The sequence below is a fragment of the Natator depressus genome, chromosome 2, assembly GCF_965152275.1.
Source record: "Natator depressus isolate rNatDep1 chromosome 2, rNatDep2.hap1, whole genome shotgun sequence".
NCBI classification, from domain to species: Eukaryota; Metazoa; Chordata; order Testudines; family Cheloniidae; genus Natator; species Natator depressus.
In genome coordinates this window covers 74,782,697-74,794,781 of record NC_134235.1, presented here as the reverse complement: position 1 = coordinate 74,794,781, position 12,085 = coordinate 74,782,697, and the positions used below count along the sequence as shown (strand labels likewise).

At 39.7% G+C, this 12,085-nt stretch overlaps 1 protein-coding gene across 1 annotated transcript in view; it reads right to left on the bottom strand.

Moving 5' to 3' along the window:
* LOC141982408 (opsin-5-like) overlaps nucleotides 1–12,085 on the bottom strand; it is a 72,284-nt gene that overhangs the window by 35,883 nt on the left and 24,316 nt on the right. Inside the window, exons 2-3 of the mRNA XM_074944450.1 lie at nucleotides 4,286–4,373; nucleotides 452–614 (exon numbers count right to left, since the gene is read on the bottom strand). Of these exons, the coding sequence (XP_074800551.1) occupies nucleotides 452–614; nucleotides 4,286–4,373 (251 nt within the window). The remainder of the gene's footprint in view (nucleotides 1–451; nucleotides 615–4,285; nucleotides 4,374–12,085) is intronic.

Below are 12,085 nucleotides of genomic sequence, written 5' to 3'. Positions count from 1 at the left end.
GGGAGGTAGAGGCAAGAGAAAGAAGAGCTAACTTGGAAAGAAGACCAAATTGTGAATTGGACATTAACCATAACTTTAATCCCCAGGAGTCACATACAGCGTCAGATTTGTTTGCATATTAGATTTGTATTTTTTTTTTTAAACAGCTATGTTCCAATAGTTCTTACAATTCCTGCCACGATTTCAGCCAGCAGGTATCGTGACTGTAGGGAAGAAATACCCCCATGCTCCTTTCCCAAGAGGGATACAAATTGCAGTGGCCTCAGCCTAGAAAACTAAATGCAGCCAGTAGCTCAGAAAGCTGCTCTTATGTAACAAACTTCTCTCAATCTCTGTAATTAATCTTCCCTGTACTTTCTACAGAAGTGGTAGAATAATTCAGTCCTCTCTGCTGGCAGAGGCCTCCAGTCTGTGCAGTGGATGTTAAATACCATTTGCATATTGAACAAACCTGTGAGAAAGGCTGGATGTAACAGCTAGAGGGTACAAGGTCAGAGTCATACCAAGATCACTGATGGCAAGGTTGATCATGAAGTATTCTGCTGGTTTTAGCAAATTCTTTTTCTTGTAGGAAACATACAAAAGAATACTGTTTCCACACAAGGAGCATATTCCTATAGGGGAATATAAAATAAAAAGAGGAATTCATTACTCTCATTTACTGACTTTTTGTTTTTAATACTCTTTGCAAGGAGTAATGCATTGCCAACCTATTCAGTGTTTATGGGATGATCTTTTTTCTATGATGAAATTAATTCAACTCAAATTTTTTGAACACTTAATACCCCTTATTTGGTACATCTTCCCAGAAATGCCTTATTTAAGATTCATTTGCGATAATGATTAAAGGATACAAAGTGAATCATGGAGAAATTAACTTAAATGATCTATTATCTCCAGATAAAAAGTTCATTTGATTAGGATTTGATATAATTCTAGTAGAAGATATACTATTTCTAACATTCCAACATGACTAACTGAGAAAGAATATTAATTTGCTCGCTAGCTCTGAACAAGTAGGATAAAACTTAGTTCTTATAGGTGTGGAGAAAAGTATGGCTTACCTAGTAGCATGCTGATTTCTAGGTTAGAAAGTCATGTATTCAAATCCCAATGCCAAAACCCAGCATTGACCTTTCAGCACAGCAGTAAGAGGCTTTACTTCACTTAATACACCCTTATATTTACCAGTCCAGTAGGATTTTATTTCCACCACCCCCATCCTCTAAGTATTTTTTCAAATGTTCTCCACAAATAATCTTGCTTTCACTTGAAGGACTATGCTAGCTGAATTCATTGTTATTTTGATTAACAAGGAATTGTAGTAAGCAGTAACAAACTGTTTTCTACTTTATTAAACCTATCCCAGGTGTCTGAGGGTGGAGACTTTCTTGAAAAGGAAGAGGAGAAGCAGGATTAAACTTCCCCAGATCTAGTCCAATTGTAATAATATTACAGCTGGTCAAAACATTTTGTTCAAAAGTTTGCAGTGGCAAAAGGAATGTTTTTTTATATGGAAAAGTCAATATGTATTAAGCAACTCAGGATATTGTTCATTCTGTGCTTTCAGTGAAGGTGGGGAGGAAGCAGGTGGGTGCATGTGGGAAATCCGACATTTAGTTCAAATGGCCTTTTTTCTAAACTGAAAACTTTTCAAAAACTGCTTTAAACATTTTCCTTATTTTTCACCAAACCCAAAAACGTTAAAATTTTGAAACATCGGATTTCCCGCATGCACACACCTGCTTCCTCCCCACCCCCACTGAAAGCACAGAATGAACAATATCCTGAGTTGCTTAATACATATTGACTTTTCCATTTAAAAAAAAAATCCTTTTGCCACTGCAATTTTTGAAAAATTCTTTAACTTTTGAAAACTTAGAGTGGAAGAAGGAAACACAAAGAAGAGAAATGAAAAAATGAAGAAAAAACTGGGTATTGTTCATTTAGTGACAAAAAGGGGGGAGCTAAAATTCAAAATATCAACATTTTAAAATATATTTTGCCAATAATTTTGATTCAAACCTCACAGAATGGCAACACCTTTGAAATGGTAAGCTTTTTGTGTAATAGCTTTTCCGTTTTTCCACCAGCTCTACCAAATATTTCATGACTAATATCTCTACAGGAGACATGATCTAAGAGATCACATGTGGCCATTGAAGGTGTGGGAACTTAAACATTAAAATTACTTTCACTTATCAAAATGGATTGCAACTAGCACATGAAAATTCCATCCACTTTAGTAACACTTGAATGTTCTCAGTAGCTGGTCTAAGATCATCACTTGGCTCCATAACAACTCACCTTTTCTGTTTGCTTTCAAGGTCCCACAGCACCCAGCCCTGTTTGGATTACCAGCTCAAGCTCTGATAGGATGTCCCAGCATGCACCATGTGGATGTCACAGCTGCTTTAGGACTCTGCTGGAGCATGGATATTGGGGAAGGTCAACTTTGTTGTTAGTTTTTTAGTTATTAAATTGTGGAGGAAGAGGGGAAATTACAAAATTATATCTAACATGAAAGTTGCACAGTACTTCTTTTAAACGCAACTTACCTGACACCCCCGTGCCCAACAGGCCAGCTCCTTTCTCTTACAAGGTCCTGCGGCAGCTGTGACACCACTAACAGTGCATGCTGGAAAGTCACACTGAAGCGAGCCAGTGATCTGAGCAGGGTTGGCTATCATGGGATCTGAAAGGGAAAATAAAAAAAGTTAGTTAGTTGGCAACAAACCTTGCTGAATGCCTCTTTAGCAAAAGGCGGGAGAGGGGGGCATAATATGTACTGCTGAAGTAGATGGAATTTTCACCATTTCATGTGCAGTTCACTTTCCAGCGAGAGCAAGTTTTCACCCTGCTTTGTTGACGATGATCTGCATGCAGAATATCAGAAACAGAATGAAAGCATCACCAGAAAATTCTAGTTTTCACCTGCAATGAGCAAAGAGCAAGACTCATGTGTTTGTTTCTAATCAGAAAGTACTTTATAATATATATATATATGTACCAGTTCCTGCAAAGCTACAGAGTTATCTTTCCAATTACAATTCATTGGCCAGTCATGCCACAATTCTCCTCTCGGATTCTTTATTTGCTTTTCCAGACATGAAGCAGGACTGATGTACTGCATTGGTGCTCCCAGACTTGAGGGGTAATGTTGTTTAGAAGAAGATGTTCTTTACAGACAACCCTCAGTTTTCGCATTTGAAACACTTGGCTTGGTTCACCAAAAGCAGAGACTAGGGATCAAATTCTCCCATCTGGATTTGCATCACACAGATCAAAATCCAGCATCCATCACTGGGAAGACCATACTAGTGCAAAGGAGGTCCTCTAGTTGTATACAATGAATGTAGAGATATCTACACAATTCCCTGTTGACAATGTAGCAGGGGAAAAGGAGAAAGGGATCCTTCTACATCATACTAATCCCCAGCTGTCAGTAGTCATAAATTAAAGCAGTTACCAGGTGGACTGGCCCTCCACACAATATGAGTAGTATCAGGTGTTGAAACAGTGATTTTAAGGCACTTTCTCCCCATCTCCCTGCAATTTGTGCTGTATGCAGTTCAGCTACAACCAAGGATCTGGCCTTTTCTCAGCTAGAATATGCATTTTGTTTCTCGCCCATAAAGAATTCATAAGACCATATTCACCAATGGTATAAGTGGGCTCAAATCTAGTGAAGTCAATGATTGACATTTTAGATGCAAAGAAATTCAGTAAGTAATTCAAATCCAGGAGTAACTTTGCTTCATCGCTCATGTATAAGGCTCTAAACCTGCATCTGGATCTACTTTCATGGGGCACTGTGCCCATGAGGAGTCTCAGTGACTTTCCTGGGACTCCTCATGCGCACAGGGGTTTGCACTACTAGATTTTGATGCTGAACTGGGATTTAAGGATTCAATGTTAACACCATAACCAGAAATACAAAATAGTGCTGACCAGAACCTCGGGTGGTATAAGTTGAACCAACCACACAATATTTTGCAGTAAATCATTCTTTAAAATGTTTAATGACTTCCAAAGTTAAACACTGTTATTACTGTCAAACTATTATAGTAGATTAAAATTGAACAGGTACTGTACTTGCTTTTTGATGAAAAATGTGTCACTAATTAATGTTATAGAAGTTGTAATTAGGTCAATCTATTCTTTTATTTTATTGTTATGAAAACTTTGAAGTAATCCATGTCAGTAATTAACTCCATTTCCAAACCCTCTACATTCTCATCAAACCTTTGGAATGTGAAATAATCATGAAACAAACCACACTTACCAAACACTGTATAAATCAGTCCAACAATAATATCTGCCTCTTCTGTTATTTTGGACTGGAATGTTGCATTAACAAGATAGGAACCCATCTGAAAAACAAGAAAATGGGAATTCAGCACCTGAGAATCTCTCTGTTGGCTTTCTGCAAGACTAGCAATAAGCTGGTTGTTGGGGGGAGTTGGTTTGATTTTTCCAGTGTTCGCAATGACAAGTTTGAAGATGAGAGATGTGGCATTGGGTTGTTGCTGAGGAATTTAGTTTGTCACCCTTGAGTGGTGTCCCTTTGACTCATCAGAACATGAATACATCAAGATTTTCCAAAAAATGTCTTGTGACCAGTGTTCCCTTTAATTTTTGACAGGCCATGTGCACAAAAATTTCTTCTGTGCAAATTGTTGTGCTTCTGTGCAAATTTTTGTGAGTGCGGTGTTTCGCCGTGTGCGCAGGGTTTAGGATCTGTGTGCATGCGCACACGCGTACAGCTTAGAGGGAACAGTGTTTGTGACTCTGTATGCCTCGATTTTTGGAGGCTCAGCTTGAGACATTAAAGGGGGGCTGAATTTCACAGAGTGACTGTTCAGCACTTTCCAAAGATAGGAGGCACAAAAGGCCAAGAACTATGGAAGAAAATCTAAAATTCAATGGGAGCTAGATCAGGCCCTAAGTGAGTCTATGAAAATATAGAAGTCTAACGGGTATAATTTACACTTTTTCCCCACCCCTTCAACATCTATGGTACATCAGTATACTCTCTGAAGTTATTCGTTACATGCTTTGACTCACTTAGGTTCACACCCTCTTACCAACATGTAAGTCATTCTACCCATCTTGCACATACACTCTCATTTCTGAATTTGTCCCACTGAGTCTGTGTGTAAAGAAGTCTAATTGCTCTAATCCTCTCTTCTGGCCCCTAACAGGATAGCATTAGAAGATGAAAATTAAAGCAGGACATGCCTACTTTATTTACACTTTCTTCTGGCTGGTTGGTTCTTAAATTACACCAACTTGGATTCCCTCACGTTTCAGAGAGGGCGCTTAAGTAAATCTAAGGGACTGACTGTAAGAGATTCCGCAGAACGCCTCTGTCAAGGTTCCTCCCCCACTCTGAACTCTAGGGTACAGATGTGGGGACCTGCATGAAAAACCTCCTAAGCTTATCTTTACCAGCTTAGGTCAAAACTTCCCCAAGGTACAAAATATTCCACCCTTTTGTCCTTGGATTGGCCGCTACCACCACCAAACAAATACTGGTTACTGGGGAAGAGCTGTTTGGACACGTCTGTCCCCTCAAAATACTTCCCAAAAACCTTGCACCCTACTTCCTGGACAAGGTTTGGTAAAAAGCCTCACCAATTTGCCTAGGTGACTACAGACCCAGACCCTTGGATCTTAAGAACAATGAACAATCCTCCCAACACTTGCACCCTCCCTTTCCTGGGAAATGTTGGATAAAAAGCCTCACCAATTTGCATAGGTGACCACAGACCCAAACCCCTGGATCTGAGAACAATGAAAAAGCATTCAGTTTTCTTACAAGAAGACTTCTAATAAAAATAGAAGTAATTAGAAATAAGAAATCCCCCCTGTAAAATCAGGATGGTAAATACCTTACAGGGTAATTAGATTCAAAACATAGAGAACCCCTCTAGGCAAAAACCTTAAGTTACAAAAAAGATACACAGACAGAAATAGTTATTCTATTCAGCACAATTCTTTTCTCAGCCATTTAAAGAAATCATAATCTAACACATACCTAGCTAGATTACTTACTAAAAGTTCTAAGGCTTCATTCCTGGTCTATCTCGGGCAAAGACAAAATGTAGACAGACACACAGAGCCTTTGTTTCTCTCCCTCCTCCCAGCTTTTGAAAGTATCTTGTCTCTCCATTGGTCATTTTGGTCAGGTGCCAGCGAGGTTACCTTTAGCTTCTTAACCCTTTACAGGTGAGAGGAGATTTCCTCTGGCCAGGAGGGATTTTAAAGGGGTTTACCCTTCCCTTTATATTTATGACAGCCTCTGAATTTGCCCTCAAGAAATTCTTCAGCAAATGACATTCAACAACAAATAAATTAGAGAAACCAGTGAACTGCCTGCAAAGCACAAGAAGAATTTGGAATCATGTTCTAATGGGTGAACTTCAGTCACTTGTATCCTGCCAGGGGTTCTCTAGCTACTATGTTAGGGACTACAGAGCACTTCTGCCCCTGCCCAGAGTCTGGCTAGCTAGCAGTGCATCCACTAGTGTTTTCCCAGCTCCCACTACCCTATTTAGAATGCATCTTTCCCCCAAGAACAACTGTATAGCTAGGCTTGGCAGAATTTGATTTTTTTTATATAATTTCAATGGATATTAGTTTATTTTAACCATTTTTTCCAGTTTTATTGATGTAAAATTTCATGATTGTGGGAAATTATTGGGGGGGAGGGTGTCAGACCATTGTTTAAAGACAAACATTGAGATTTAAAAAGAGAAAGCATTATAACCATTAAACTACAAATTGTCAACATCACATGTCAAATATTTACTAAGTAAATATCCTTAAATCAAACTCTAGTAAATTCTCCAAAAAGTAGTTTTCTTACTTTGCCTATCTGTAAATTTCTATCACCAATAGAAATATTACCAATAAAAACAGAATCCTTCCAAGTCTATTTATAGCATGTGAGGACTGAAGCCCACAACTAGGAAGCCCTAGAAGGGCATGCTAGAGCCAGCAATCACCGAATGCTGCCAGGAAACCTGGGGAGAAGGTCAACAAGGGCCACGTCGTCAAAGGTATTTAGGCTCTTAACTTTCATTGGTCTCAGTGCAGCTGGAGAAACTGCTGAGCCTTCCTTGGCCTTCAGTGGGGAGGGGAGTGGCTAAGGGCTTCAAGGCCCTTGGAGAAAATGAGCTGCAGTGCATTGCATTTGGCAGTGAAGCATCTCTTCATGTTCAATCTGTTGTGAATTGAACTGCAGGATCTACACATCTCTAAGAGATACTATATAGACCTGTAAGAAATACATTATTGAGGTCTCAAGAAAGTCATGTCCCTTCCTATTTTCATGGCCTATGGAGGCTACTGCAATGTGGATGATGGGGCTGGTAAGGTTTAGCTGGAGCTTTGCCTCAGTAGATGAGACAAATTACAGTTCCTATACACAGACTAACAAAAGTAAAGCAACATTCCCTAAGCCTGGCCATGAAGTGTTAAGTACAGACCCTTAACACTTCATGGCCAGTAGCAATTATATCTACCATTACCTATGGCAATCAATATTGCCATAGGTAATGGTAGATATAATTGCTACTGGCAGCCTCTTCCCCCTTCTCAAGTTTCTCTGATTATGCTTCTTGATAAAAAATAAAGGTCCATTGCTCTCCCTGTTCTGTAACTGTCATATGATTAAGTGCCCTAATGGCAATTTCACCCCACATCCATAAGCATAATAGCAAGAAATGATGTAATTCATGCAATTTTGCACATTGTATTTTAGCGCAGCATGTGAAATGTCAGAAAAAACAAGGTACAAAAGTAATCTTAGCACATGGTCCAAGTAGGGTCTGTACTTAACACTCTGGATCTGAGCCAACCACTGTATACACATAGTTAGTAATAAGGTCACAGCCTGCTTCATTCCTGCAATGCTGTAGGTAGAGGTAATCTACATTCAGTTGGTCTGTCTTCACTTCAGCTTTTCTTACCTGAATTTGAATTAAGTCTATTCTTAAATTTCACTCTCACTATTCCATGGATTCTTTTTAAACAAACTGTTAGAGTCTCACCTGATATAAACAAGTGTAGTTTCACTAAAAATCAATGTAGTTACAATAATTCAGACCACTTAAGGGTCTGGATCTTTACTTCCAATGGCAATCATGCTTCTTAGTTGTCTATTTTCCTTAGCTTTATTAGCAAATACATTTACTGGTAGGAATGTTCTCTGAAACAGAACTAAGTCAATAGAAAGTGAAATTTGAATTTTATTCAGTTTATTTTTTATAAATCACTCATTAGCCATCAGCTGCAGCAGTGACTATTCACAGCAGAAGCCTGATTCTAAGATTTATTAGTGACCATTACTGTAGCATGCGAGTGTCCTTAAAAGAAGGGGAACAAAGAGGACTAGGGTAATTATAGGCCAGTCAGCCTAACTTTGGTACCTGGAAAGATACTGAACAAATTAAACAATCGGTTTGTAAGCACCTAGAGGATAATAGGGTTATAAGTAATAACCGGTATGGATTTGTCAAGAACTAATCATGCCAAACCAACCTAACCTCCTTCTTTGACAGGGTTCCTGGCCTAGTGGATAGGGGCAAGGAGTAGACATGATATATCTTGATTTTAGTAAGGCTCTTGACACAGTCTCATGACATTCTCATAAGCAAACTAGGGAAATGAGTTCTAGATGGAATTACTATAAGATGGGTGCACAACTGGTTGAATGACCATGCCCAAAATGTAGCAATCAGTGATTTACTGTCAAACTGGGAGGGTGCATCTAGTGGGTCCCACAGTGGTCAGTCCTGGGCCCAATACTATTCAATATTTTAATTCAAATCACTTGGATAATGGAGTGGAGAGTATGCTTATAAAATATGCAGATGACACCAAGCTGGGAGGGGTTGCAAGCACTTCGGAGGACAGGATTAGAATTCAAAACAACCTTATATTAGAGAATTGGTCTGAACTCAACAAGATGAAATTCAATACACAGAAGTGCAAAGTACTTCACTTAGGAAACAAAAATTAAATGCATAACTACACAATGGGGAATAGGTGGTAGTAGTGCTGAAAAGGATCTGGGGGTTATTATGGATCACAGATTGAATATGAGTCAACAATGTGAAGCAATTGCAAAAAAAAAGTTAATAGTCTGGGATTTGTTTACAGGAGTATCGTATGTAAGATACTGGAGGTTATTGTCCAGCTCTATTTAGCACTGGGGAGGCCTCCACTGGAGCACTGTGTCCAGTTCTGAGCACCAGACTTTGGGAAAGATGTGGACAAAGTAGAGAAAGTCCAGAGAAGAACAATAAAAATGATTTTTAAAAATTTAGAAGACTTGACCTATGACCTTAACCTATGGCACCAACAAGAAAGAAAGAAACTGAGAGACGACTTAGGGCTAGTTTACAGTGGGAAGGCTTTGCCGCTACTGCTATACTGGTATAGCTATACCTGAAGACCCCCCCTAGTGAAGAAGTAACTTATACGGACACAAGGAGATCTTCTGTGCCAACATAGCTACATTGGTCAGGGATGTGGATTTTTTTACATCCCTGACCGACATAGCTATGCCAACAAAATTTTGTAGTGCAGACCCAGCCTTCAATGGTGTTCTACATTACTCTAGTTTTGGGAGTGTAAATCAGTGTCATTTATATGACAACTAATGTCTCAAGTCTGCCCTCAAATATGCACGTTCAATTCCCATTAACTTCAAAGGGAGTAACACAGGTGAAAATGAGGGCAGAATTGGGTCCTCTGTACTGATAAAACTTCATAGTACACCACATTATTTGTACACCATAAACCTACTGCAAAACATAGAAATAATTTCACTTGCTATTAAAATCCAGCTACCTATCAAGTGGTAGCTGTTAAATGGAGCATAGCAACAGTGCACCCCAGTTTGGGTCAAAAATAAATGAAGAATGCAGTATCCAGTTGAAAATGTAGGCAAATTTTATGGGCGTAAAATACAATTACTAGCAATGGGCAGTTAGTAAAGCCAAGAAAATGGGAAGATATTTTTCTACAAACGTTTGATTAAGAAAGTAAATTTTGCTTTGACTGTATTAATAACTCAAGATAGGCACATTTTTTGGTCTAAGCATTTTTCAACCAAAAAAAAAAAAAAAAATGCAGATTTGGGACAACTGATACATTTCACAAATTTATGTCAATTTCAGCAAATTATTTCAGATGCAAAACCAAAAAATTTCAGAAATGCCAAAATGAAATGTTTTAATATTTTTGGGCTAATTTCACAAGGAAACTTAGGCACCATTCGCAGAACCGAGGAGGTGGCCTACTTATCTGCCATAGCCCTAGGCCAGTGCATTCATTTCAGATTTGTAAGACCTGGGTTCAAGCCCCCACTCCAGAGGAGGCATCTGGAGCAGGGACTTGAACCCAAGTCTTCCCCCCTCTAATGTAATGCACTAGCCACCAAGCCATTGGGTATTCTGGGGTGAGTCTCCCTCAATATCTCCTGTTGAAGCTGCTCCATTTTGTATTAAAACATCAGACTAGAGAGTCACACTCTCTCTCCCTCTCTGCCCAAATGAATGCTTATTTATACAAAGCTTTCATACTTTTTTTTTTTTTGGGTTGACCTGATTGTTGCGGGGGGGACAGGGACAGGGGGGGAAGGGACTGTGAGTAAACCAAAAATATCAGTTATCCACACAGCTCTATTCATAACCCATTTGTGTTTGATATTAGGGAGCATTCTGGAGCTTGAGCTTCATTAATGTGAACACAAGCAAAAAGAACATTTTTAGCTTCAACGCTAAAATAGTCACTGAAATTGAATATCAAAATGTATATTTGGTTGGAAATTTTGCATCAGTTAGTTGCATATTTCAGGTGATTTTGTTTCTCACCCCAAACGGATGACTTATGTAATTAATCAACCAACAAAGAGAAAATTAGAAATGTTTAATATACAATTCAAATTTTTCTCTGTGCTCCTGCCCAAGAGCAGATCCTATAGTTTATGAGAGCTGACAAGGTCAGATGTGATGGCACAGCAACAGACCAGAATGACGACAATCCAAATGATAAATTACAGTAATATCTTAATTGTTCCATCACACAACCGTTAATACAGGAGAACAGAATTTGCAGTGTCATCACGTATTTGATCCATTAGAACATCCTTTCTGGGGTTTTAAAAGTGGCTACCACCAACCTGGACAAATACAGAGAGAATACTGTTGGCTACAAAGGGAATTGGCAAGACTGAGGGAGTCTAACAATCAACATGACGACACAGATTCGTAATGAGGGAGCCTCTAGAGCAGAATTTCTCAAAATGTGGCCACTAGGGGCTTTTCTTGCGGCCACAGCCTCCTGGACTATGATTTGGGGGAGCGAGCAAAGCAGCAGCCCTTCCCCCTCCCTTGTGCTCCTGGATGCACCGCCTTGGTGTTGATTGCTAGGGCCCAACCCCTGCTGGCAGCCCCATCCCCATCTGGAGACACCTGGAGCACAACACTGGAGGAGCAGGCACCTGGTGAGTTCCCCACCTTCCCAGGGATGGTGGGGCTCAGGCTTCGGGCTTCAGCCCTGGGGTGGCAGGGAGCAGGCTTTGGCTGTGGGAGTTAGGGCTCCAGTCCTGGACTCTGTATCGCAGTGGTGGGCCCCAGCCACGCAGCTTCAGGCTCTGTCCCCACACTGTCTCCCCTGACCCCACCCCCCATCCAGAGTTTAATTTGTCCCCAGGCTTGTCAGGGCTGAATAAGCCTGCTGTGAATAATGATACTTGTATGTTTGTTAATATTACTTTTCATAACAGACTTACTAGCTAGCAATAAATAAATTACAATGATTTGGACGTGTATATGTGCATATTTGTTTTCACAAATTACATATTTTAGGAAAAAGTATGAGAGCGGCCACTAGCAAGAGTTGGTGGCCGCACTCTGAGGCGATCAAATAATTTGTCCTGAGAACCCATGCTCTAGAGCCTGAGTAGTACCTAGCTGTTCAGAGAGCAGCTGTTGGCAACAGATTTTGTTTTCATCCATGCTTGGGGAGATGTCTGTGACCATTTATTTCAGTTGTTTGTTTTGTCATATCT